Source organism: Melanotaenia boesemani, chromosome 8 (genome assembly GCF_017639745.1).
Source record: "Melanotaenia boesemani isolate fMelBoe1 chromosome 8, fMelBoe1.pri, whole genome shotgun sequence".
NCBI classification, from domain to species: domain Eukaryota; kingdom Metazoa; phylum Chordata; class Actinopteri; order Atheriniformes; family Melanotaeniidae; genus Melanotaenia; species Melanotaenia boesemani.
This window is the reverse complement of record NC_055689.1, coordinates 34,719,189-34,745,140: the sequence shown is the minus strand read 5'-3', so window position 1 is coordinate 34,745,140 and position 25,952 is coordinate 34,719,189. Positions and strand designations below refer to the sequence as shown.

Here is a 25,952-nt window from a genome sequence, read left to right as displayed (position 1 = left end):
GGCAAACCCCTCCCCCTGCCCTTCCCCGGCAGTGGCCCGGGTAACAGGGGTGTGAGAGGTCCCCATTGCCCTCGTCCTTCCTGCTTATGACTGTTTGTGGTGTGTGTGTTGTTTGCAAGTAAAACTGAGGGGCAGTGACCACATTGTGCTAGAAGTGAGGTCATCTTCGTGGCCCCGCCCTCCATGCACTACATGGCACACCCCCCAGAAGTTGTGTGGTGTGTTTCTTGTGTTTTGATGTCTAAGTGTAATTAAAACCCAGAGGCGAGTCGCCACAGGGTGCAGCCAATGAGGCCACTTGGGTGGCCCCCTTTGGCTCTACCAAGCATGGCGTGCACGCCTCCGAAATCCCTACGTGTGTGTCTGTGTGTGTAAGAAAGAGAGAGAGCGGGGAAGAAGAGGGGTCCTGGGATGTAAGTCCAGAGGGAAGCGAACTTCCCTCTGGATGGTGAGCTGCTAGCAGCACTAGGCACCCCCGCTCCACAGGAGGCCCCCTGGGGTAAGATGCCCCCCATGACCGGGCCATGCAGCGACCACAGCCAATAAGCCGCCACCAACCCCAGAAGGCACCCACCCACCACACACCCATGGAGGAAGGAGAGGAGTGAGCTCAGATCCATGGCGCACCACCCCCAGTCCACACAGGCCTCCCCCACAGGTTCATGTGATCCCTCCCCACCCCACCTACTCACCCATGATCTTGCACACTCGCACTCATTCTAGCACATGCATGCACACACACATACACGCATACATACTCACACACATAACCACACTTTCCATAGCATAAAAACACACACACAGCAAACAAACATCCCTGTCACACACCCCGGCACCTCCCCCTACCAATCCCCCGAACCCCACTCATCCCCCCTTCAAACCCCTACACCCCTCCTGCCCCCGGGAAGTTCATGTCTCGATGGGAAAAAGAGAGGAACTACATCAAACTTCAGCCCTTTTCCAGTAGGTCTTCATTCCATGCATGCATGTGGCAGAGCAGCGACTCCTCGTCCTAATAATCTCAGAATAATAAATTATTCAAAAAGCTGCGTCACAAGACTTAATATATAATATCCCCACATATTAGAAGCTACATTAGGTTCTGATGACTCGTGTTACCACTGAAAATTTATCTTTTTCTCTACCGGGACTAATATTCGAGCTGCACTCATGTTACAAACAAAACTACAAGGCATGAAGCTTCAAATTAAAGTTCTTAGTTCAGCAGGACTAAAAGCTGAGTCACAACTTATAGCAAAAGACTGAAAACTTACTAATTTACATTAAGCTGTGTCGGTGCATGAACCCATAGATATAACTCTGCTTTTCTTTCCCCTGATGCTTTCTGAGCAGGTAGTTGACCATCTGTGTTCACTTGTGACTGCAGAATAAACACTTTAGTCAATCCTACAGTTTTGTAAACCAGCTCACCCGGATGTGCAGGTTTGGGTTCAGTTTCAACAATTTTTCATTACCTAAAATCACAATATGAAAGTGAGACTACAGGTAAATATCTGCAACTGTATGGATGAAATACACATTATTTGGTAGCGGTTTATAGAGTGACTGACTTTAACTGCATCAGTGGTCTGAGGTCCTTCCAGGTGATTTTCAGGTCTTCTGTTGTTGTAGGGACGTGTCTGTCCACTGGGGGGCAGAGGTGTCCTGGACTGCTGGGCTTCAGCCCACAGAGAACTGATGATGCAACAGAAAAGGCTTTGATGTGAAAACAATTTTCAGGATGTTTCTTCATGTTTCTAGTAGTTAATCAAATTAGAATAATGTCACCTGAGGGGAAGTTAAGTTTGTTTTATTTATTTGTAGAAATGAGATGAAGTTAATTGTCAGTCGTATTGGTTCAGCTCCAGAGGATGATGGCTGCTGGACAGAATGACCTGTATCCTTCTGTCTTGCAGTGTAGTTGAAGAAGCCTCTGACTGAACACACACTGTTGTGTCCTTACTGTGTTATCTAGATCCACACCTCTTCACATTTTCAGGTTGTTGCAGTCAGACACCCTCTCAGCCTTTAAAACCAGGCTTTAAACTTTCCTTTTACGCTGCACAGTGTTTATTTCTGTCTACATATCTGAAAGCAGATGGCCAACCTTCCTGGTGCTGGTTCTGTTGGAGGTTTTTCTTCCTGTTACAAGGCAGCTATCCGTCTCCACGGTTACCCTCGTGCACACAGAGTCAGGCAATCAGATGGAATTGAACAGACTCTAACTGGATGGTTCTGGCCTTGTTTACTTTCTCTTTAACATACTTGAGTTGTCAGTTTGGACTCTATAAATAAACTGAAGTAAAACCATAAACATTTCTGGCTGGAGTGTGTTCGGTTAAATTTGGTCTGTATTACACACACACACACACACACACACACACACACACACACACACACACACACACACACACACACACACACACACACTCAAACAGGTAAAAAGTGAATTCAGGTTATGAAACTGACTTAATCCAGTCAGCAGCTGATAAGGTGAGTGTGTGTTCAGGTGTGGCGTTGTCATGGCAACAGGAACAAAGGTGTGGTCTGGTGTGTGTGTGTGTGCGTGTAAAGCATGTACTGGCAGGGTGTGTTTAATGGATGTGTGTGTGTGTGAGTAAGAATGTGTCTGAGGTGCAGGGTGTGTCCGTCTGTTGTCATACCTGCAGGACATGGTTCAGGCACGGAGACAAGGACAGCTGCAGGCTAAGAAGAAGAGAACAAGCCCGGAGGTGAATGTTTACATCCAGCTGTTGTTTTCTAATTTATTTATAAACAAGTAAACAGCATAAAAACCAGAGCCTGTTCTGAATGAAGCATTTTTACTGAAGAATATTTATTTTCGGGCTGCGTGCAGAAAATTCAGGGGAAATTAAATCATTTTCTCTTTTTTGTGTCACATTTTTTCATATCTGACATCTATCCGTCCTTTCTACACGTGGTCACCTCGGACTCTAGCTACGATGGTCCTGATGCAGTGAGCCAGGTTTCTCTGTGCAGATGTTCAACATGAAAAAGATAAAAGCTGTTCAGCACATCAGGTTGAACGTGACCAACAGATGGAAGAGAAGAGGGGAAATCCGTCTGTACTACCAAGCTGCTTCCTCATCCTTTACAAAATACTTCACCGTCTAGTATGAAAACATTTCTTGTCTGTGTAACACATAAACAGACTTTTTATTTAGCTTTTCTGTTCTCACATGTTAGAGACATGATTTCAGTTCATGTCTAATAATTTAGTGTTGCAGTAAAATAAGATGTTAAAATGAAAACAGCTGGGGCGCATAAGTCTTCAAGCTTTAAAGAAAACAGTCTCATGATCGTCTCTGTTTTTATCTTGAATGTTAAATGTTTGATGCCTTTTAAATAGACCACGACTTCGGGTTGTTTCAAACTTTCCAGCTACAGTTTGAGCATTTTTAAGCCACAATAAAAGTCGGGTTTAATAGATATTAATGGATTAAAGCTGGAACACACGAGCTTTTGAAAAGAAAAAATTATCCAGTTTAATCGACTTAATTAGTTTTTTCTAAACGATCTTTTTCATCCTCAGCTTATGTTTAAAGGCAGTTACGTGTAATTAATGATGACACACGTTTATTCGTCTGTTAATCCCAGTTTGGATGTTGTGAAGGCCAGGTGGCCAGGTTTAAAGCTTCAGATGGAATTATTTTGTGGTCATTTACGTTACTTACATGTCTTTATGCCACTTTGTGAAAGTGTCATGTTTGTAGCCGTTTGCCTTCATCTTTGGTGGTTTTATGTTGTTTTGCGATGATTAAACTTCGTTTTTAGCTCTTTTTCCTTGTGTGGTGTCAGTTTGTATCTTTCTGTGGACACTTGTTATAAAACCAGGCAAAGCTTTATAATGCACCGCGATAACTGGTCGTGTTTTATGGTGTTTTATTGGAGCTCCTCAGCTTGTTTTCTCTGGACTTTCTGCAGCACAGAGGCGTGTTTACATCCGTTATCTGGATCATCATATTTTCCGTGTTGTCTGCAACAGAGCGAGTATTCACATCCACAGAAATGTGGTTTTAAATTCTGTGTGCAGATGTAAATATGAGGGAAGGGTTGCTGTAAAGTCCAGAACAACACGCGGCCTGTCCCAGCTGACACGCTGCAGCCGTCACATCCTGCCTGAGTGAATCACTGTGACTAAGAACCAGGCTGAGAAGCATGCACCGACCTGCAGCGGGAGAGGAGTTAAAAGGCGGTGGTTGGAGGAGCAGGGCTGGATGTTTTCCCTCAGCTGACTGCAGGATTCCAACAACATGAGGAGCGGCTGGATTTCACTCTGCGGGCTTCTGGCTGCGGTTTGTGCCGCCGAGGCGACCAACGCCTACAGCTGTAAGTTGACGTTTACTCTGCTGCTTTCTCTGCATGTTTGACGTCTCTTCTGTAAAAACTTTTTTAATTTACCGCCAACAGATCCTCATCACAAACACACACCTTACACAGGCTTTGTTCTGACCAGGGTTTTATTATTGGCTAAAAAGAGGCCTTTCAGCTGTTCAGTTGGTAGAAATGTTAACATTAAATGTGCATAAAGAACCGGTCCAGGGTGACTGTGGTGTGTTAGGGTGTTAGAGGAGGTCTTCTTTGCAGAGATGACGATGAAGGCATTTTGTTGGTTTTTTTCCACGATCATGGAACCACCAATGAGATCAGGACTGAGGGACAGCAGAACCAGACCACGTTCCTGAGGACCTCTGTGGTCCAGAAGGACGATGAGTGTTTTTTATATGGAGCTTGTTTTGGGTGGACTGATGGGTTGGTCATCCCAGCCTATCAGTCTCAGTCTTAGAAAGGTTTTTATTATAAATTATATGAGTTTATTAAATATGTATTATTAGAAATATAAGTTAACCTTGATTTATGAAGTGACGGAGAGAGGAAGAGCTTTCCACAGCTGAGGTGACACGGCCTCAAAAGCGCGATCACCTCGAGTCCAGTGTTAGCAGCCTTATTAAACATTTATTTAATTCATTAAAAAAATCAACACCTGAATGAAAAGGAGCAGAAAGAAGAAAATCTTATATTATCTGCCCCTTTCTCACAAATAATTCACTGATAAATGATTCAGTGATTAAACATTTAACCATAAACGGCTGCAGGCCAACATGAGTTCTAACCACATACAGTATTTTACACTTTATTTTTTTATTATATATATATCTACAAAATGCTATAGAACAAAACATAACATCACAAATTAACCTCATTCGTTATTTTCTTATCATAGAGTCTTTAACAATCTTTTTAAACACAATAATCGATAATAATAATTTGGTTGCTTTATCCTGATTGTGCCATAAACGCATCGCTCCAACACTTTAGCAGCCTTACAGCAGAGTTCTGGAGTTTAATTAAAGAATGTATTTTAAAGGCCATAGAAATATTTATGCTCGTTTCAAATTGCATAAATGTAAATAACGAATACAAAATAAAAAATAGAGCTGCGTTTTGTTGTTAATAGAAATATAAGTAAACGAGAGCAGAAAGTAGAAAGAATGTGTTTAATGATAAGCTGCTGTGTGATGAGCTGCAGCTATTTTTGTTCACCATTAAAAATGTCCCAGTAAAGACAAGATCAGCTGGAAACGATGGTTTTATGCTCTGAAAGCTGTGATTTCATGAGTCATGGCTGCAGGCTGATTTAAAAAGTCTGAGACATTAAAACAGCAGAGAAGCAGCCAGAAAGAGTCCAGAGAAAATCTCATTTACAACATTTCATTAAATGAAAGCACATAAAGTTGTTTTACTTACGGCTTCACCGTCTGTGATTTAACTTTAACATTTAATAAAACCTAAAAGAAAATAAAATTCTTCTCTGCAGGAAGAAAAATAAATATTTCACATGAAGTTACAGTTTTCTCCAGATCATTACAGTCTGAGTTATTATAGCATAAATGTACTAATACACGTATAACATAGAATAATCTCAGTTAATTTACCAGTTTGAGTTCGTTATTTGTATCTGGAATATTCTTTTCTCACATTTTTCAAACTAATGTATTTTATTTTTGCCACTAAGTGTTTTATATCAGTGTTTTATTTATAATCTCACAGTTTGGCTTTTTAAAATTCATTTATTTTTATTGTTTCTTTGCTCTCAGTAGTGTTTCTAGTTGATCTTGAATCTGCTTTTGTCTGCTTTCTAATGTTTTTCCATGAAGCCAAAGCTCTCACTTTGAATCAGATTTGTGAGAAGCTGATAAAAAATGTCCTTTTGAATCCAAAGAAAACAAAAAAAGCAAAATTACACTGAAACACAAACGTGAAAAAGAACAAATACAGAGTGAAATGCAGATGAAGAGGAATGAAAACGTTAAATGTGGCCACTTTAAATTCTCACATTTTCCTCTCACTGTTTAAAGTGGGTGTCTCAGTCGACCTGCTGGAGGAGGGGAGGCACCCATGGGTGGGGCTCCGGTGGCCTCCCCTCACCTGAGCTGTCAGAAGGGAACCCCCCCCCCCCCCCCCCCCCCCCTCAGGGGCAGAATTATAACCAGCTGAAGTTTAAACATGTCGAGAGAATTAACAGGCTGATGGGTGACTGGCGGAAAAATAAAAATGAAGGTGAATCTCAGATTGTTTTGTCTCTGCAGAGATTTTATCCCGACAGAGATCAGCTTCTCCCTGCTGCTGCTTCTCTGTCATGTCGGGGGGTTATGAAAGGGAAGGGGGGCGTGGGGGGGTGGGGTGTCCTTCTCAGGTCTAGAAGGGTCCAGCTCCCCACCCAGCACAGAGCTGGCCTTTTTCCCCAGTTTGTTTAGACGTCTACAGTAAATGTGGTGGTTAGTGCAGCTCATTTCAGCACTGATGTGGTGATTTTATAACTTCTCCTTGCTGCTGTGATGGAGGTTTCAGCTCTGATGTCTGTCGCTACTGAAAGCTTCGTTCCAAGCTGTAATGAAAAGAAATTCCTCTGACCCTGTTTTCCCTGGTGGACATGCAAACATCATCAGCTGTTTTTAAAGTTTGGATTCATGCTTGCAGGTAGCCATTACTGCTGTCGACTGAACGACTGCTTCTGGGTGTGTCTGTTATGCTTTCTAACCTCTCAGAAGACAAAAAAAGCTTCATAGCTGGGTTATGAAACAGTGACTCCGTTTTTACAGGCCGCTGAGACACACGGTGTAACACTTGAACTCATCGTCAGGTGAACAGACTGTTACTGCAGAGTGAGTCAGGTGGAGTAATCGCTGGTGGACTTTGAGCTGGAGAGATGATTCAGATGATGAGCCCTCAGACAGACACACCTCAAGACTCAACTTTAACTAGTCTGTAAGGAAGAAGAGATCAGAATCACTAACACGGCAGTTAATAAAGACAATAACTCACAATTCTGCCTCTTAATAACTGCTTTTCATAAATATCTTACACTGTGATAAGACAAGTCCTCCTACTTCTAGAGCCTGGTATTTTATGGTGATAAGTTGTAGTTTTAATCCTTGCAAGAAGGAGTTTCCATCTCCTGGCAGCAAAGAGCCATCTACACATTACCCTCCATGCATCATTTATACTCATGGATAAGAACAATCCCACAATTTGACCCAATCTGAAGCCAGAACGTGGGAACAGCTCTAACAAAAGAATCATATTTTTCACAGGATCATCACAGAAACGTTAATATAAAACAAATTGACAGAGCAGAGTAAACTGTTTATCTACAGTCCGGTTTATAAAACCTGACTTTGCACACTCCCGTCTTTTTTTTTTTTCCTGACTCTAGACCTGCAAAATAAGCTTCTCTACTTTATGTGGTCAGAGTCACTTTCCCATTCATCAACATTCACGAGATAAATATGCATCTTCATATCACATCTGCACAGTCATACCTTCATTTATTATGCTAATATCTAAATGCTATGCTCATAATCTTAATATCTGTCACTGATTATGAATGAAATGACAACTGAGTGGGACAGCCTTTCAGAATAAAAGCATAACATATTGTGTATTAAGTAAAATAAATCACTGCCGATAGTTAAAATCAGATGTAATAATAAACGCTTAGATAATATTATTTAAGGTAACAAGTAAGCTGCAACTACCTCGCTGCTTCCTTCCATACAAGACAAACTAAAACTGACAAGTAAGGGATAATGCCGACGAGGTGTCCATTATCATAAATTAATGGACGACGCGGAGGCGTGAACCAACTGACGTGAAGCGGACACCCTCCAGCCAATCAGAATCGAGTATTCACCCAGACCATAGTATAACATGAAATAACAGTATGAATTTATTAGATCAGCTGATTCCCAACAAATAATGGAATTTCATCAACTTGCTGAAGAGAAACTTTGTAGAAAAACTGGGTTCGACACTAGAAAAGCTCACAGTTTGAAATCATCAGACATCACAACCCGATCAACGTCCACATTATTACTGCAAACAGCCCAGCTAATCTAATGATGCGTGGATGGAGGGAGGGATGGATGCATGGATAGATGGATGGATGGATAGATGGATGGATGCATGCATGGATGATGGTCAATTCCATATGAGCACAGACCAGGATCGTCCTGCTATGTAGAGGAAGGACCTCTGAGATGACAGGGGGGTCGTAGTACAGACCCTCGTGGTACAAGCCATTTGTGAGCCAAAAGAGCCGAATCTTCCCATATAGTTTAGTGGTCCTGAGAGGAAATTAGCTACGGTGGTTCAGAAGCCACAAACAGGACCAATGTGCATTACATCTTGTCCTGCAAAGGTAAGAAAACATACATAAAAGAGCTTAAAATATAAAATATACAAAAATAAAATAAAAATATTAAGTAAATGGCTTCACACATATTATAAAAGTGCACTTTATCTTTGTTACACCTACAGAAAATGACATTTGACCCAGACAGACAAACAAATCTGTAGTGACTGGGTCAAAGAAAATCTATGAACTTCTGAATGGAAAGTGTCTGATATCAAAGTAAGAAGCAACCTCATCAAAATTTTATTGTACTGCTAAATGTGATGTTTACTTCCAGTTTATGTGCCAAACTAAGCAAAGCATGGTTCACCTTGGACTTATTTGGATTTATTTTAAGAAGTACGGTACGTATTAAAACACGATGAACCAGGTTGTTTTAAACTAAAAGTCTGAGTCAGAATTATTATTTTAGAACTGCTGTGGATTTTGGAGGATTTGATCATACAGACTAAACTTGAATAAAAAGTGAAACTTTGACCATCTTCAGCTGAAACAAGCAGAAGAAACAAAGAAGAAGAAATGTGTGACTTGTTCAAACAGGTCTGGCCCATAAAACATAATAGTGGCCCAACGTCAGCTCAGAGGTCAGAGCGGCTCATTCAAACCCGGCATGAAGCTACAATCCAAGAGTTTGGAGGATTTTTTACATAAATCTCAGACTGCTGCTGCAGTTCAGAGGCTGATTTCCTTCCATTCTCCACCAGTTCAATCCAGTTCATGGCCGCTGGGGGGGCAGGAGGCTTGTGAGGACTGGTAACCAGTCCATCACAGGCCGAGGCTGATTTGTAAGTCTTTCCCCTCTAATCTCCCTCGTCACCCTTTCATAATGACTTCTCGCAGTTTACCACAACCTGCTGGGAAAGTTTTCGATCCCGACTGCTGACGTTCAGCCGCGGTGTTTCCTCAGATGGAGCTCTGGCTGGTTCGGGTGGAGCTCAGTGGACTTTGGTCATTTGTCTGTTGGTTGATAGGAGCAGTAATCGCTGGGATTTCTGAACAAACCACAAACAAGACGCTCCGATGCTCTGTAAACATCCATAATGCTGCTGTTAGTCAGGTTCAGGATTTGAGTAGGCCGTTAATGTAATCGTGAAACAAACAAGTCACATGAAAATAGATCCCAGACAGACCTCCAGCTGAGAGAGGAATTAAAGTGATGGAAAGATTTGAAGCGCTTGAATGAATTTAGTTGATACAAGGAGATTGAGAGGTGGAAGAAGCTGAAACGGTGACTGAACATGAAGAGAAAGAGCTGAAAGCTTTTAATGACAGTTCAACCCTTCAAACAGCCGTCTAGAGCGAATGTGTCTGGAAATAAACCTAACAGATCCATCTCTAACAATTTCACTGTCGTTTCTCTAATATTAACTGTCATCTCGACCTTTTGTTAAAAACAGTGATTTTTATCATTATTCCCAAATAAATAAATAAATAAATGATGCAAATAAACATTTTTGTCTTGCTTTTTGTTTTAATGTGAACTTTAACAGATTTAATAAAGAAAAATCAAGAAGGTTAAGCGGATTTAGTCAAAGTGAATCATGGAAACAAAAGCCGGACTTTCCTGTAACCCTCCGTCTCCTCCTGCAGCTAACCTTCGTTGCGACTGTAACGGGAGGTCTCGGTACTGCCTTCGGGATGCCTGGGGCCTCCGCTGTGTGAACTGTCAGGGAAACACAGAGGGCCGCCACTGCGAGCGCTGCCAACATGGCTTCCACCTGCAGGGAGAAGGCCTGAGCTGCACGCCCTGCCACTGCAACCCTGCAGGTGAGAACACACCTGACCCACCATCATGTCTGCTAAATGAAACTACAGCAGTCTGAAGGAGTTTTTTCCTCCAGGTTCGGTCAGTGCAACATGTGACAGCAGGGGGCGCTGCAGCTGTAAAGAAGGCGTCACTGGAGACAAATGTGACCGCTGTGCCAATGGTCCCATCGGGCCGGACGGATGCCCACAAAGGTGAGGAAAATCATCATCATCATCATCATCATTTCAGATGCAGAAATACCTGAAAACTGGTTCAACTCTCAGTCACTTTTTGTCTTTTCTGTAAACTGACGACCATCACAGTAATAGATGAAGTAGACGGGGTCTCCTACACGGGAGACCCCAACATCCTCCTCATTAGTGTTTGTTGTCTACATCACCATGTGACAGGAAGTCAACACTGAAGATGTGATGTAATATTACAAAGCCACCTGACTCTCCCCCCACCACATGCAATCCACTGACTTCTGTAACTCACTCAAGTCTTTCTTTGTCTCAAAAATCTCCGACATTCACCAACATCTGGCCTCGTGGGGAGCTGCAGTCTCTGGAGAGGACTTCACCGCCCCCCACTCATCCCCCATAACCACATTCTCCAGTTTTATTCTGCCCTCCGTCCAAGCCATCTCTGAATTTATCCTCAAATCCAAACCCTCTACCTGTCAGCTCCATCCAATCCCTACAGCTCTTGTTAAAACCTGCCTCTCCTCACTTCTTCCCCTCATCACCAACATCATTCACTCCTCCCTAATCTCTGGAAACGTCCCTCCTGCACTCAAAACCGCTACAGTCACACCTATCTTGAAAACCTGGCTTGGACCCCACTAATTTCAATAACCTTTGTCCAATTTACCTTTCATTTCCAAAATCCTTGAAAAGTCTGTTGCTTCTCAACTTCATAACCATCTTATCAACAACAATATTTATGAGCAGTTTCAATCTGGTTTCCGTCCCCTTCACAGTACCGAAACAGCACTCCTCAAAATCTCCAACGACCTCCAGAAACTGCAGCTCCTCCAAAACTCTGCAGCAAGCATCATTACACGGACCCCTACCACTCACCACATCACCCCCATCTTACAACAACTTCACTGGCTCCCCGTAAAACAAAGAATTAACTTCAAAACTCTCATTACATTCAAAACACTCCACAATCTGGTCCCACCATATATATCTGATCTCCTGCACATTGCTACTCCTGTCCGTTCACTTCGCTCCTCCTCCTCTCTCCAGCTTTCCCCCCTGCCCGTCTCGTCACTATGGGAAGCCGAGCATTCAGCTGTTCTGCTCCCCATCTCTGGAACTCTCTTCCCCCTGACATCCGTACCATAGACTCACTTCAACTCTTCAAATCACAACTCAAAACACATTTGTTCAGACAGTCCCACGTCATCTAGTCACTCTCCATCTTTCTGTTGTCCTCCGTTCTGTTTAGTTTTGTACTTATTGTTTTTAACTGTTTTAATGTTCTTTTGTACAGGGTGTTTGAAAGGCTTTTTTAAATGTATTATTATTATTATTATTATTATTATTATTATTATTATTATTGTTATTATGTGTGTTTCAGACATCAGCTCAGAGAGGATTCTGGAAGTTTGACGATGCCATGTTTCTGTTATGGACACAGCAGTCGGTGTTCAGCTGAATCTGGTTACTCTGTCCACAACATCACCTCCACCTTCAGCACTGGTAATCTCTCAGTTTTCCTCTCGGTTCTGTTTCACACGGAACGCTCCAGAACTAACATGATGCCATCTTGGTTCAGGTCTGGAGGGTTGGAAGGGGGCCACGGTGCAGGGCATCACTCCCCATGATATTTACTTCCGTTGGTCACCAAAGCACCAGGACCTGGAGGTGATCTCCAAAAACAGCCTGCCGATTTACCTGTACGCGCCAGGTGAGACAAGCCCCGCCCCCTCCGTGCACTCCTCCCACTTTTCCTTTGACTCTCATCCTGACAGATCAGGAAGCTTTTCGTCCTCTGATCAGACGTCTTCTTTCCCATCCTGCAGTTTCTTATCTGGGAAACCAGCTGCTGAGCTACGGTCAGAACTTCTCCTTCTCGTTGCGTCTGGACCGCGGCGTCCGACATCCGTCCACCAACGATGTGATCCTGGAGGGTGCCGGTCTGAGAGTCTCCGCCTCCCTGGGCGACCTGCGATCCATCGTTCCCTGTGGACAAAAGATCAGCTACAGCTTCAGGTGAGGAGCCTGATGTTCTGCAGATATTTCTTTTTTTGTGGATGAGTTCTGACCCAATGACCTCCACCTGACTGGAGCTCCAACCTGACTACAACACCGGTGGATTATTCTGAAGCTCCTCTGCAGGATCAACTCTCACCTTCTTGTACGGAAGTGTGAGTTAATAAATCCTGCTAACATCAGAACGAGTTGAAACACAGAAAGAATCTTGTTTATACTGGGTTTACTGGGTGGAGACGAAAAGCTCCATAAAACTGGTGCAAACACAACATACTTAACTGGAGGATCCAACTCCCTGTTTACCAAACTCTATATCTGGGTTCTTTTGGGCATGTTTAGTCATCATGAAACATTAGCAATTAACAACATTTAATGCCTGATCCAAAAAATAATGGAGAGAAAACCTTAGTCTTTATTTGACCCATCGCTGGTTCGAGCCTCGGCTGGGGGAAGTTCGACCAGTGGCCTTCTGTGTGGAGTTTGCATGTTCTCCCTGTGTGTGCGTGGGTTCTCTCCAGGTACTCCGGCCTCCTCCCAGCATCCAAAGACATGCATGTTAGGTTAACTGGTCACTACATTCTCCGTAGGAGTGAGCGTGAGTGGTTGCTTGTCTGTCTTTGTTGGCCCTGCGATGGACTGGTGACCTGTCCAGGGTGTACCTGTTTCTCACCTCTTAGTTGCTAGGATCGGTGAGGCTCCAGCTTCCCTGCGACCCTGAATTGGACGAATCGGTACAGAAAATGAAAGAACATGTAAAAAATAATATGATAATAATACATTTGCATATATTTACAGTTTATTGCTGTGTGATATGTTAGAATTATTTTGGTGCAAACGGTATCCACCAGGGGGTTGAAGACAAGTTTCAGATTTGATACAACAGAGTTTTGAGCAAGTTTTTACAATTAAAATATATAAACTAGTCTAAGAAACTGTGTGTATTGAATATGAAACATTAGGTGGAGATTAATATGATATATTTGAGGCATTGGGGTTAAAATCTGGTTGTGTGAAATAGACTAAGTAAAAACTGAATTATCTAAGACCCAATTTAATATGTGTACCAAAACATTTTATACATTTTAAATAAAACCAAATGTTACAAAAAGCGTCTACCAAACTCCATCAGAAGATTCTTTGGTTCTAAGTACAGTGAATTTGGTCAGGGGATTGGTTTTAGTTGGCTCATCCTGTAAGTTTGACACAAAGAATCCTGATCTGAGCGTCTGACGGATGGAGAAGTCGAGGGCTGATCAGTAACTGAAGCATCCGTCCAGGCTGTACCAGCTGTAAAATCATGTCCTCTGTCCAAACAGGTTGGACGAGCAGCCTGGCAGCAGGTGGAAGCCTCAGCTCTCCTCTTTCCAGTTCCAGACGCTTCTGCAAAACCTCACGGCCATCAAGATCCGTGGCACGTTTGGAGACAATGGTGAGATTCTGCCTAGTCCCATCATTCTGTTTCTGTCCAAAAAAGACACAAGTTTATCTTCACCCGTCTCATCTTTTTCAGGACGTGGCTATCTTGACGACGTGAAGCTGGTGTCGGCAAAGCATGGCACCGGCGTCCCGGCCCGCTGGGTGAAGACCTGCAGCTGTCCTCAGGGTTACGAGGGCGAGTTCTGCGAGCGCTGCTCGGCAGGGTTCAGGCGCAAGGTCCCTGCAGACGGGGCCTTCAGCCCCTGTGAGCCCTGCAGCTGCAGAGGAGACAACTGCGAGTCTCAGACTGGAGACTGTTACTCTGCAGACGAGACGCCCAGGGAGCAGAGCTGCTCTGAGGGGTTCTACAAAGACCCGAGACAACCCGGGACCTGTGTGAGGTGTCCCTGTCCACAGGGGGCATCCTGCTCTTTGACCGCGGGCTCTCTGGAGCCTCGCTGTGATCGCTGTCCCCCGGGAACCACCGGTGAGTCCAGAAAGAACACAAAAAGTGGGGTGAACTGTAATGATGGGCAAATGATACCCAGGCTTCAGAGCCTGCATCACTCTTCCTGAAGCAGGTGATTCCAAAAACTGTCGGAGCTTGTGCCCAAAAGTTACCATTGTTCTCTTCATAAAGCTTTGAATTTGTTCCTCGAAATGCCAAATTATGCTCAGCCGCAAAAATACATGCGAAAACGTCCTGCCAGTGTGCCTTTTCTCTGTTTATCTCTCTTTCATGTGACTCGTCTATAGATGTCTATCTAATCTTAAAGGTAATTGAAACCATCAGTGCTTCAGTTGTGCTTGAGAGGTCGTGTTACTCCCTCGAAGTTTAATCAAGCTCAGAATCGTTCTTGGGTTCTCACAGGCATTTATTGTAGGACAGTGTCTTCAACGTCACTTTAAATGACCCTTGGTTGCCCCAATTATGCCGTCAGAACTAAGCAAGAAATACGAACGCAAATAAGCAAAAATAAAGGGCTTACATAAATAAAACAGAAATTCACAAGACATAATAAAAAGCTAACTTTGCCTTAATGTAAAATTAAAGGCTTACGTGGCATCACAGTTGCATGACATTTAAATGATGAACCAAATAACAATGAAAAAACAAGTAAAATATTGTACCTCTTGGCCACATTAACTTCAACAGAATAAAGGTAATATTCACAGCTTCTTCTTGGAAAAAGGACTTATTTCCATCTTCTTGGCACAACCTTTGTGATTTGTGATCACATGTACAGTGCCTCATGTGGCTCTTGGAGTGCATCAAATTAAACTTATCCCCTGAGCAACAATGTGAACAAGTGGAACAAAAAAATGGTTCCCCCTTTCTTTTATACATTTTTATCCAAATAATGACAAACTATTACATGGATTGACTGAAAAATGAACCACTTATTTATTATTGAACATTTATTAACTACTGTTTGTATTTGTTACATTTCTGACTGAATATGAAAAGGATGAAGGGAATAAGTTGCCTCTGATGGCAGCTACAGGTTGCTATGGCTACAGTTGGCCACCAGGTGTCACTGTTATGAGCTTTCACCTGCTCATCACCAAGTTTCTGTTTTTTTTATTGTTTTTTTTTTAGAAACATTGAAACACACAAACAGGAGATTTGTTTATAAAAACACATAAAGTTTTACTCACGTTAACTGGTGCAAACAGCACAAACACCAGGCCTCTAAACAAAGAGATGCAACAGAATGAAGTAGAAACTGAAAAGTGGGAATCTGGAGGCCCAGATTTGGCTCAGATGATGACGAAAGTGGCAGCAGGGGGACTGATTGTTGACCTGGGAACAGGTGAGGTGGGTGTGGTAAACTGGGAGCAGCAGAGAAATCAGAAAATAATGAAAAATAACCTGAAACATTTCAAGCTGCTTGGCAGAAAGTGTGAACAGGCGGTGTGTTTGTGTCATCAGGTCCTCGCTGTGACGTCTGTCAGGAGGGTTTTTACGGCGACCCTGCAGGTTCTGCAGGTGTGCCGCGACCCTGCAGACCCTGCAGGTGTAACGGCCACATCGACGTCAGCGTGGCGGGAAGCTGCGACCGCTACAGCGGAGTGTGTGTGAAGTGTGTTAACAACACGATGGGACGGAGCTGCGAGGGTTGTGTGAGAGGCTTCTACCACAACCAACCCACCGACGCCTGCAAACGTGAGATCAGTTTTCTGTTTCATCGCCGTATTTACTTGTTTCTACTGAGCTAAAAGGTTTTTGTTGGTGTTGCAGTTAAAGTGTTTTATCCCTGTTTTGTCCTGCAGCCTGTAACTGTGACCTTCAGGGCTCTGAGTCCGACCAGTGCGATGACTTTGGTCGCTGTGTGTGCCGACCGGGCTTCGAGGGTCTGAGGTGTGATCAGTCCGACTGTCCCGCCTGTTTCAGCCCCGTTAAAGCAAAGGTAACAGCTGAGTGTGATGATGCTGGTTTCTGCTACCCACTAGCCACATGCGTAAAAGTCATGTTGTCTACATAATTCAGTGTACCTGGAACATCTCACACTGCTGTCTGGTGATGTATTTTTTAAATGAACCCCAAAATGCTAAAAGAAACCAAAAGTCCAAACCCGGGCACAGCTCGAGTCTGAGGCGGACACAGTTCTTATCAAGTTTTAGATCCAAACCTGGTAAAAAAAAAAAAGAAGTTTATATGTGCAGCTTTTTTATTGTAAATAAACTTCATTCTGTTTTTGTCATGAATGAGTTGTCATCCTGAATTAAGCTTGTTAAAATCTTTCTAACATATTTTGCTGATACAATCTTTAATTAAAATTATGTATAAATCACTTTATTTATGTCAAAAGTATTTTCTGCAGTTTAAGACATCAGTCACATTTCTGTGTGAACATCAGTTATTAGAAAGAACAGAGTTAAACGAGATAAAATCTGCAACATAAGCGTAGTTTCAAACATTATTATCATGTTTAGAGTCCCAATGAAATCAGATTAGATTTCATTATATTTAGATCTGTCCTACATTTATACATAATCTGCCTTTTCTCTCCGATGGTAGAATATCTGCTTTTAGAAATCATAGTCTTTTTATGGAATCTTCGTTATTTTATGTCATGTATGTTCTTGTATGTCAGCGCTACTTATTACCTGTGCAATAACCTGCTCCACAACCCACCTGCAAAACTAGACTGTGTACAGTACGAAATTCATTTAAAACCAACTGTGAAATACTCTACTTACACCTTATTTAATCCTACCCGCACCTTTGTATTTTATTATATTTTATTATATTTTTCACTATATTTTTACTGATTTCTCTTGTATTTCAGTTTTTTCACCATGTACTATTATTGCATGCTACTTGTACTTCTTGATTATCTTAAGGAGTCTAAAGTTCTTGTCATCCTAAGCCTTTCATTGCATTGTTGACTTTGTGTTGAACCTGCATATGACAAAAAACAGTCTTATCTACCTGTTTCCTGAGAAACTGTTGAAAAAGTTGGTGACTCCACACTCGGGGCATTTCTTACTATTTTGTCTAATTAAATTTGACTTTAAGTTCAAACAAAAACAACTGATGAGACAGGAACAGTATGGCTTACCTGCTCAGGCCTCTAACCAATCAGAAAAACTTCAGAGGGGGCGCGGCTTCATCTGATTTTACACATTTTCTGGTTGTTTTACAGGAACTTTAAAGCTGCAATGAGCAGGTTTTTTTCCACAGTAGGGGGCGACAGAACAAATATTTTCTCTCTTTGTGAGTTTCTTGTGTTGAACATGTTAGCAAACAGCAGCTGTTTCAGTCCCACCGAGTCTGTTCTGTGTCTCAGATGGAGGATAGCGCTGGCAGACTGAAGGAGCTGGAGACTCTGTTCTTGCACATGGACGGAGGTTTGAAACCAGCTGACGGTGCTGCGATGGAAGCCGCCCTGAAAGCGGCTGAGGAACTGGTCAACGACCTGCAGGGCAACGTAAAAGAGCTGAAAGGTCAGAAGTCTTCTTCTTCATCACTGAAATATCGAAGTAGAAAAAACTCTGATATCTATTGCTTTCAGCTCTACGGAAACTAAATAAACTAAACATGCATTTATATGATAAAAAAATGGCGCCACTCACTTGTAGTATTCAACACAAAAAAAACTGTAGAAAGCTCAGAAAAATCCAAACAGCATGACAGGGCCCCTTTAAGTAGGGAATATACTTTCTTTTTAACCTCATTTTTGTGGTAAGTGGCTCAGCAGGAGTGTGAATGTTTGCATGCTTTCTTGTGTACTGCGGTTGTTACCAGATAATTCCACTAGGGGGCGCATTAGGGAGCTCAGACCAGAACGTTGCTGAATTTGTAGGCGGTAAACAAAATGAAAGCATGAAGACAATAGAGGAAGTTAGTTTCTGGTTAATGTCGATATCATGGCAGAATAAAAGAGCAGCAGTGGTATCGTAGATAGCCTGTACGGACCCTAAACCAAACATGCAGTTCTAACATGATAATTATTAAAAAATATCAACATGTGGTGAGTATCTGATCGGTTTACGAATGATTTGAGTTTTTGATTTGGAAATGTTTAAGTTGTGTTCCAACACGTTGTTCTTAGCAGCCTTTAGTGGACATTACAGGAACTACTTGATTAAGAGTTCCTAATTCAACTCGTGACTATAATTAAAATGTATTCCTGATGATGTCACAAACTTCTGTCCAATAGAGATGGAGAAAAGGCTGCAGGGTCGCCTGTCGTCCATCAGCAGGAGTCAGCTGGCCGAGGGGCAGGACATCCAAAACATTGGCAACGTAGCGGACAGCATCAGGCAGCGACAACAAATGTACAACGACCAGGTGACGAAGGTGCAGAAGCTGACCGAGGAGATAAGGTGGCAACTGGATGAGGCCAGAACCAAACTCAGATCAGCTGTAAGGCTTCACACTCACACACACCAGGAAACAGAAGAGGAAGAGGAGGAAGACGATGGCTAACTGTGACGACGATGTTCTTGTTTTCTGTCAGGAGATTCCTCTAGGCGATGGCACACCAAGTCCAAACCTGCTGTCTTCTCTGGTGCAGACGGCTACCAGTCTGGCTGACAAGTGAGTGCTGATTTTATGATGCCATCAATGAGTCGGACTCACCTTCACCATCATCATCAGTGCTGATTCCTCTTTCCAGACATCAGAAGAAGGCGGACGCTGTGGAGCAAACGGCCAACGAAGCTCTGAGTGACTCTGAGTCCAGTCTGGCTCTGGTCCGGACTCTCATGAACAGAGAGAACAAAGTCAAAGAGCTGATTGGAGATCTGAAAACTCTGTGAGTAGCTCATATCCGTCTGACACGATTCTGTGACCATGACAACCATGACCTGAAGACTGGTGAACCACTCTGCTGATCTGGACCACTTTGGATGTACTGGTTGGGATTTTCCAGAACATCCTAGTTGAAATGGATCACTAAAGTTCCCTCTGTGTATGTCCAGGTACGATGAGACCTCTGCGCGAGTGAAGAGTTTGGAGAACCAGGGGACCCGCCTGAGCGATGAAGCCAGAGACGAGAGCAAGATGGCCGACAGCATGTTGAAGGACATCGCCAACATGGAGAGAAACATCCCACCAGCAGTGAAGGTAACGGCTGATATCAGAGGTCTGAGTTTATCGTTTTCATGACGCTGTGATTGAAGATGATGAATCTGTTTGGAGTGTCTTTAAGCTGATGTTGTTTCACGATGCTCAGGCGGAGACCGACGCCATGATTAGCAGGCTGGAGGGGCTGAAGCAGGAGGTGGAGGGGAACATCTCAGCCATTGTGGATCTTCAGGATAAAAAGCAACAAAGCCAAACTGCTGCTGAAGACCTGCTAGCTAAAGGCAAAGCTGCCCAGCAGGTGCCGAGCTGTCAAAAATCTTTTAGATGGTTTATGAACTGTCTGAACACCAGAATACAAACCATTTAAATCAGGATTAGAAAGCAGTTATCTCAGATTCGTTGTACTTTGGTGAGTTGGTTCTTTCGTGTCATGTGACCCCCAGCTGATCTCGGTTTGATTTCCATCTGCAGGAATTCAACCAGCTGCTGGACAGAGTCAACACAGCGAAGGCCGACACTGAGCGCGCCCTGCAACGAGTCAGCAGCACCGACGAGCTGGACGACATCCTCCGCACCTTGAGAGGTATATACATGCCGTTCCATGAATCCTCAGGCTGAGAACATGTGTGTTTTGTGTGCTTATCATGGCTGCCTCGTGTATTTTGCATTTGTTTAAAGTGTTGTTAGTGCATGTCATTAGAAATTAAGCTTGTTACCATGGGCAACCAGCCCCGCCATGAGCGTCATTGTTGACATACTTGCTTGTGTGCGCCACTTGTTACTGGAGAATTCCACCAGGGGGCGCATTAGAGACCAGATATAGCTGCTGAATTGGTAGCATGTAAATAAAAAAATAAACACTGTGACAGTGGAGGAGGTTAGCATTTAACCTGGCAGAGGCCACTAGCTTAGTGAACATTTTCTGATTGGTCAGGTTCTCCAGAATTTGAGGTTGTGGCCAAAATCCAAATAAAAAGCTGCATTTCTTAAAGTATCTTAACACTTGTGCCACAGGAATGATGTAGTTATGAATTGTTAACGCAGCATATAAACTCAATCATTTATTCCTGATTCCATTTGACCTTACTCCTCCATTATGGAGGGATAAGGTGCCTCTTTTCCTTTTGGATGAAGGAGAAGAGGTCATGGAGCCCTTCGACCGGTGTGTTTGGGTCGCTTAGTGGCCACCACTGCTAATGAAGGAGTAAGGTCAAGTGGGGGAATTGAGATTGGCTGAGGGGGGCTAAAGAGAAGGAGAGGAGGCAGGAATTGTGTTAATAAAGCGTGAATCAGAGATGAAAAGCTGTTTTTTTTTTTACTATTTTACAGTATTTCTGCTGTGACTCAGAAACAAATTGACCCACACATGTACACAACCCTGTAGGAAGGTTCCACATTAAGCTGTGTGACTGGTTTTTATTAGCTCCCAGAGCTGCAGCAGCCAGTCTAAGGTCTCATTCAGCCCATTTACTTGGTACGTGGTATCAGTTTGAAAGACTCTTCTTCCTACACAGACTTTGACCAGCAAATGGATGACAGCAGAGCTCTGGCTGATGCCGCCATCAAACGTCTTCCAGGAATTAACGCTACCATCCAGCAGGCGGTTGACAACAACTCCAAGACGCAGTCTGTGGTGGGAATCGTGTCAGAAGATTACGATAGCGCACTGGAAACCATCAACTCACTGGAGGACCTGGTCAATGGTCTGGAGGTAGAAAATATTTATTGTAATATAGTTCCAGAAAACATCACCTGCGTAGCTTAGCTTAGCTTAGCTTAGCACTAAGACTGGAGGCAGCTGTCTTGAACCAATACATTGACAGACTTCTTTTTCTTTTTCACTCTTCCAAATCATTTTTACATGTACATAAATAAAATAAAGTTTTTCTTTAATCATCTCATATGAAACGCGGAGCTTTCTGTCTCAGTTTACGTTTATGTTGAGGCTGAACAGTGAACATCGGATCTGTATTGTGGGAATGATGCTACATCAGCAGCTTTTCTCTGGGTGTAAAACACGTGTTTCTGGCTCTTTCATAACTGGAGGTTTTGTCCTTCATTCCTCAGTCAAATTTAGGATCGTTGCCCTCTCATGTTAGTTTGGTGGATGAATCCGCCAGGCTGAACGATGAAGCTACAAACCTGAAGAAGAAGACAAATAAGACAGCTGGAGATGTAGCTTCTGAGCTGGACGACGCACGGCAGCTGGAGGCTGATGCTAAGGAGGTAAACTGTCCACACATGTACAAACTGTCAGAGATGAGACTCAGAACGATGGAGGCAACATGAATAATGTCTGTTTGTTGTGCAGGCGGCCGTGGGGGCAGCTGCAGCTCTCAACAAGGCCAAGCAGACCGGAGACGCTGTGAGGAAAACGCTGCGAGACATCAACAACCTGCTGGCTAACATGAGTACGCTCAAGGGTTTTATTTCTTCTGACTTCTTCTCCTTCTGTGACTTCAACCTTGACAAAACTGTTAAAGGGGTTTTGATTTAAACACTTTCCAAAGCACAGCTTAATCAGTCTTAATATAAAGAAATAAGTTTGCTTTATGTACATGTAAGAAGTCAAATTTAACTCAAAATTCATGTTTAAATCAAATTTTTATGTTTTACTGAAATTCCAAACAACTAAAGTCATAGTATAATAATATAAAGACAGATAAGAACAATTGATTATTAGAGTTTATCTAACAGCTTTAATGGATAAATTCCTGTTCAGTTGTTTCATAAGAGTTCTGTTTAGGAGACGACAGAAGTGGCTGTGGATGTTGCTTTGTTAGAGCTTCGAGGGGTAGACATCCTTATAATCCAAAAACATCAATGTGCTTAAATAAAAAGTACAGGCCGTGCAGAATTATTAGGCAAGTTGTATTTTTGAGGATTAATTTTATTATAGAACAACAACTATGTTCGCAATGAACACAAAAGACTCATAAATATCAAAGCTGAATATGTTTGGAAGTTGGAGTGGGGCTTTTTTAGTTTTAGTATCTTAGGAGGATATCTGTGTGTGCAGGTGACTATTACTGTGCATAATTATTAGGCAACTTAACAAAAACCAAATATACACCCATTTCACTTATTTATTTTCACCAGGGAAACCAATATAACAACTCAAAATTTACAAATATTCATTTCTGGCATTCAAAAACAAAACAAAAACAAATCAGTGACCAATATAACCACCTTTCTTTGTGAGGACACTCAAAAGCCTGCCATCCATAGATTCTGTCAGTGTCTTGATCTGTTCACGATCAACATTGCGTGCAGCAGCAACCACAGCCTCCCAGACCCTGTTCAGAGAGGTGTACTGTTTTCCCTCCCTGTAGATCTCACATTTGATGAGGGACCACAGGTTCTCTATGGGGTTAAGATCAGGTGAACAAGGAGGCCATGTCATTATTTTTTCTTCTTTTGCATCCCTCTGCAAGACATCTCACTATTTTTGACTTTTCAGAGTCCGTCAAATCTCTCTTCTGACCCATTTTGCCAAAGGAATGGAAGTTGCCTAATAATTATGCACACCTGACATAGGGTGTTGATGTCATTAGACCACACCCCTTCTCATTACAGAGATGCACATCACCTGATATGCTTAATTGGTAATAGGCTTTCAAGCCTGTACCGGTTGGAGTAGAACGACATGCATAAAGAGGATGATGTGATCAAAATATTCATTTGCCTAATAATTCTGCACACACTGTATGAGGAGCGAATTCAGGGTCGATGAGGGCAGAAATAAAGAAAGATCAGCTGCTGGTGAAGATGGTTGTTGATGTGAAGATGTCAGTAATTTTCTCTCACCTCCTCCCCACCTCCTCCTGCTCTCCTCAGACCAGACCACCGTCGTGGATGAGAAGCATCTGGATCAGCTGGAGGGCTCGCTGGCCAACGCTCGGAAAGAGGTGGACGCCCATCTGAGGCCTCGCCTTCAGGACATGGAGGATCAGGAGGACGCTCAGCGGCGCCAGCTGGCCAGGATCAACCTGGACATCGACAGCATCCTGGCAGACATCGCTAACCTGGAGGACATCCTGAGGGTCGTCCCCAGCGGCTGCTACAACAGCCCGCCCATCGAGGAGGCCTAACTGTGGGCTAGAAGAACGTTTATACGAGGCAGCCGGTTTTATGAGTTACTGGCCTGTTTCTCAGAAAATAAGGTTTTACCAGAGAAAGAAAAACAGCTGGAGGTTATTTTACATTATTACTGGCAGCAGCTGTTACAAACCTTCTTCCTTCTCCCGTTTAAGAAAAACTAGTTTCGTTCAGTCTCTTTAATTTTTACCTGAAAACATGAAAATAAATCCATCTAAGAACTGAACAAATAAAAGGGACTTCCGGGGAATATTTGTTGAACTGTAGTAGTTTATGATGAGTTTTTCCTCCCTAAAACGCCCTGAAAGCCTTCCACGCTCAGTATTTACACCCCAGATGTTTTCATCTGTTTGTTGTGACTTTTTATGCTTAAAGCCTGATTCTGAGCTGAACTTCGCTTTGAAGTCAAATTTATGGTGTCATACCAGTAACTATTCATTTTCAACCTCTGATTTTCCTGATTAATTTTACATCATAATACAGACAATTCAAAATATTTCTTTATAATTCGGGATTTTAAAATCAGCTGATTTGAAGGTGTTATTGGAGCATAGAGGAGCGTCTTCATGTGGACGCGGAGTTTCAGGCATAAATTAAAGGATTGTAGTTTCTTACAGTGTTTTGTCCTCATATTTATAACTGTTCAGTACCAGTGTTCTAACTTTTTATTTGTTTATATTTGTTGTGTTGAGTTAATGTGTATTTATGTGAATCCTGACTGCGCTGAAATTAAAAAGCTCAGATAAGAACCTGTTGCAGTTTTCATCACTTTGATCCAGGGCTGGACGATTAATCGATTCAATTTATCGATTTATTTTGATGAAAATCTGGATTTTGTTCCTCTTTTATATGCGCAGCAAGTGGTCTCCTTGAGCTTCCATAGTTAGAAGCGGCTTGGCGCTCCTTCCCTCCCCACCGGAACGCTGGTCGTCTGGAAGCAGAGAGCCGCCGCTCAGGCCTGGAAGTTAGCTGTGCACATGGCCGGCGTGACAAACGCTGCTCTCTACGAGATGCAGAGGACAACTTCAGCCCACGAACTCTCGATAAGAGACGAGCAACATCAGGGAATTCTTTCCGCAGTGGATCCGGTGTGATCAGGATGCAGATGGAAAGAGATCACGGATGCAGTTGTGTTGCATCTCTATGCAAGACATGAAGCCGTTAATATGGTGGAAACGTTTACTTTTCTTCTGCCATTTATTCATATAAATACATAAACGCATTTTGCATGCAAAAGCTTTAAGTTTAGTGTTTTTAATAAGTGTAACATGTTTAAAGAAAAAAAACGTATTAAAACCGGAAATTGGATTTGAAAGAATCATTTTATTTTATCGCCCAGCCTGACTTTGATCATATTTAAGCTGCAGAATCCTGTTTCTACACTGCTGCTGATAAACGTAAAGTCACGCCTTCAGTCTGGACTCTTCTAACATGTGACCCTCTCATCACCAGGATCACAGAGGTCACCACGTCTGACAGCCATCAGAATGTGACTTTACTGTACCTGCATTATATTCAGCTCAGACTTAAACACAAGTATTTCCCAGACTCCACTCGTTTTCTAAGACGGTCATACAGAGAAATCTACAGCCGGCCCCTGTAGTCACAGATTCTGATGGGTCACAGGTTTTGGTGAAACACCAGCCGGGTTATATCGTTCTGTGTTTCAGGAACTTGTAAAAGTGTTTCACGTCAACGTGAAGCTGCTTTGTTGTTGGTAAAAGTGTTTTTGTTTGCAGTTGTAAGTTTGCATCCAGGATTGTAAAATTGTTTCAGGTTTTGTACGCTTGTTTTTTCTGAATTGTAAAGTTGTTTAGCCCTTGGTAAAGTGTTTGGCGTTGTACGTTTATTTTGTAAATGTAAACATGGTTTCTATGATGTAAATGAGCATTGAGACCATGTAAAAACGTTTCACTCGATGTAAAATTGTTTTGCACTTCCCAGCCACCGTAAGACAGGATGGATAAACCGTCATGTTCATCTGAGGCAGAAGGTTCTGAATTTTTAGATCTAGTGAGTATTTTATTATTATTTATTATTATTATTATTATTATTATTATTATTATTATTATTATTATTATCAGCTGACATACTTTTTTATTATAACTTAACATGAAAACAGTTTCTGATGTTGGACAATCAGTGAAGAAACTGATCTGGTGGAAATTTTAAGGAACATGTTTAAATCTGATGAAGGCAGTGAAATGTGGGAAAAGT

General features: G+C 42.6%; 2 protein-coding genes across 2 annotated transcripts in view; one reads left to right on the top strand and one right to left on the bottom strand.

The window, feature by feature from the left end:
- LOC121645098 (zinc finger protein 420-like) overlaps positions 1 to 25,952 on the bottom strand; it is a 1,096,702-nt gene that overhangs the window by 477,905 nt on the left and 592,845 nt on the right. The gene's annotated exons all lie outside the window — the stretch shown is intronic.
- Positions 4,203 to 24,469, top strand: lamc2 (laminin, gamma 2). The gene is made up of 21 exons (XM_041993408.1): positions 4,203 to 4,350; positions 10,307 to 10,483; positions 10,558 to 10,675; positions 12,051 to 12,172; positions 12,249 to 12,380; positions 12,496 to 12,685; positions 14,002 to 14,114; positions 14,196 to 14,588; positions 16,035 to 16,268; positions 16,376 to 16,512; positions 17,896 to 18,052; positions 18,769 to 18,974; positions 19,069 to 19,148; positions 19,228 to 19,365; positions 19,532 to 19,676; positions 19,786 to 19,935; positions 20,109 to 20,220; positions 21,152 to 21,348; positions 21,705 to 21,863; positions 21,949 to 22,048; positions 23,475 to 24,469. Exons 1-21 carry the CDS (start codon positions 4,275 to 4,277, stop codon positions 23,726 to 23,728), a joined length of 3,390 nt encoding a protein of 1,129 aa, XP_041849342.1. The 5' UTR covers positions 4,203 to 4,274; the 3' UTR covers positions 23,729 to 24,469.

Coding starts and splice junctions, on each gene's coding strand:
- lamc2 (XM_041993408.1), top strand. CDS start 4,275: ATGAGGAGCGGCTGGATTTCACTCTGCGGGCTTCTGGCTGCGGTTTGT. Junction 19,366..19,531: donor ATTGGAGATCTGAAAACTCT/GTGAGTAGCTCA, acceptor GTGTATGTCCAG/GTACGATGAGACCTCTGCGC. Junction 19,936..20,108: donor AAGGCAAAGCTGCCCAGCAG/GTGCCGAGCTGT, acceptor TTCCATCTGCAG/GAATTCAACCAGCTGCTGGA.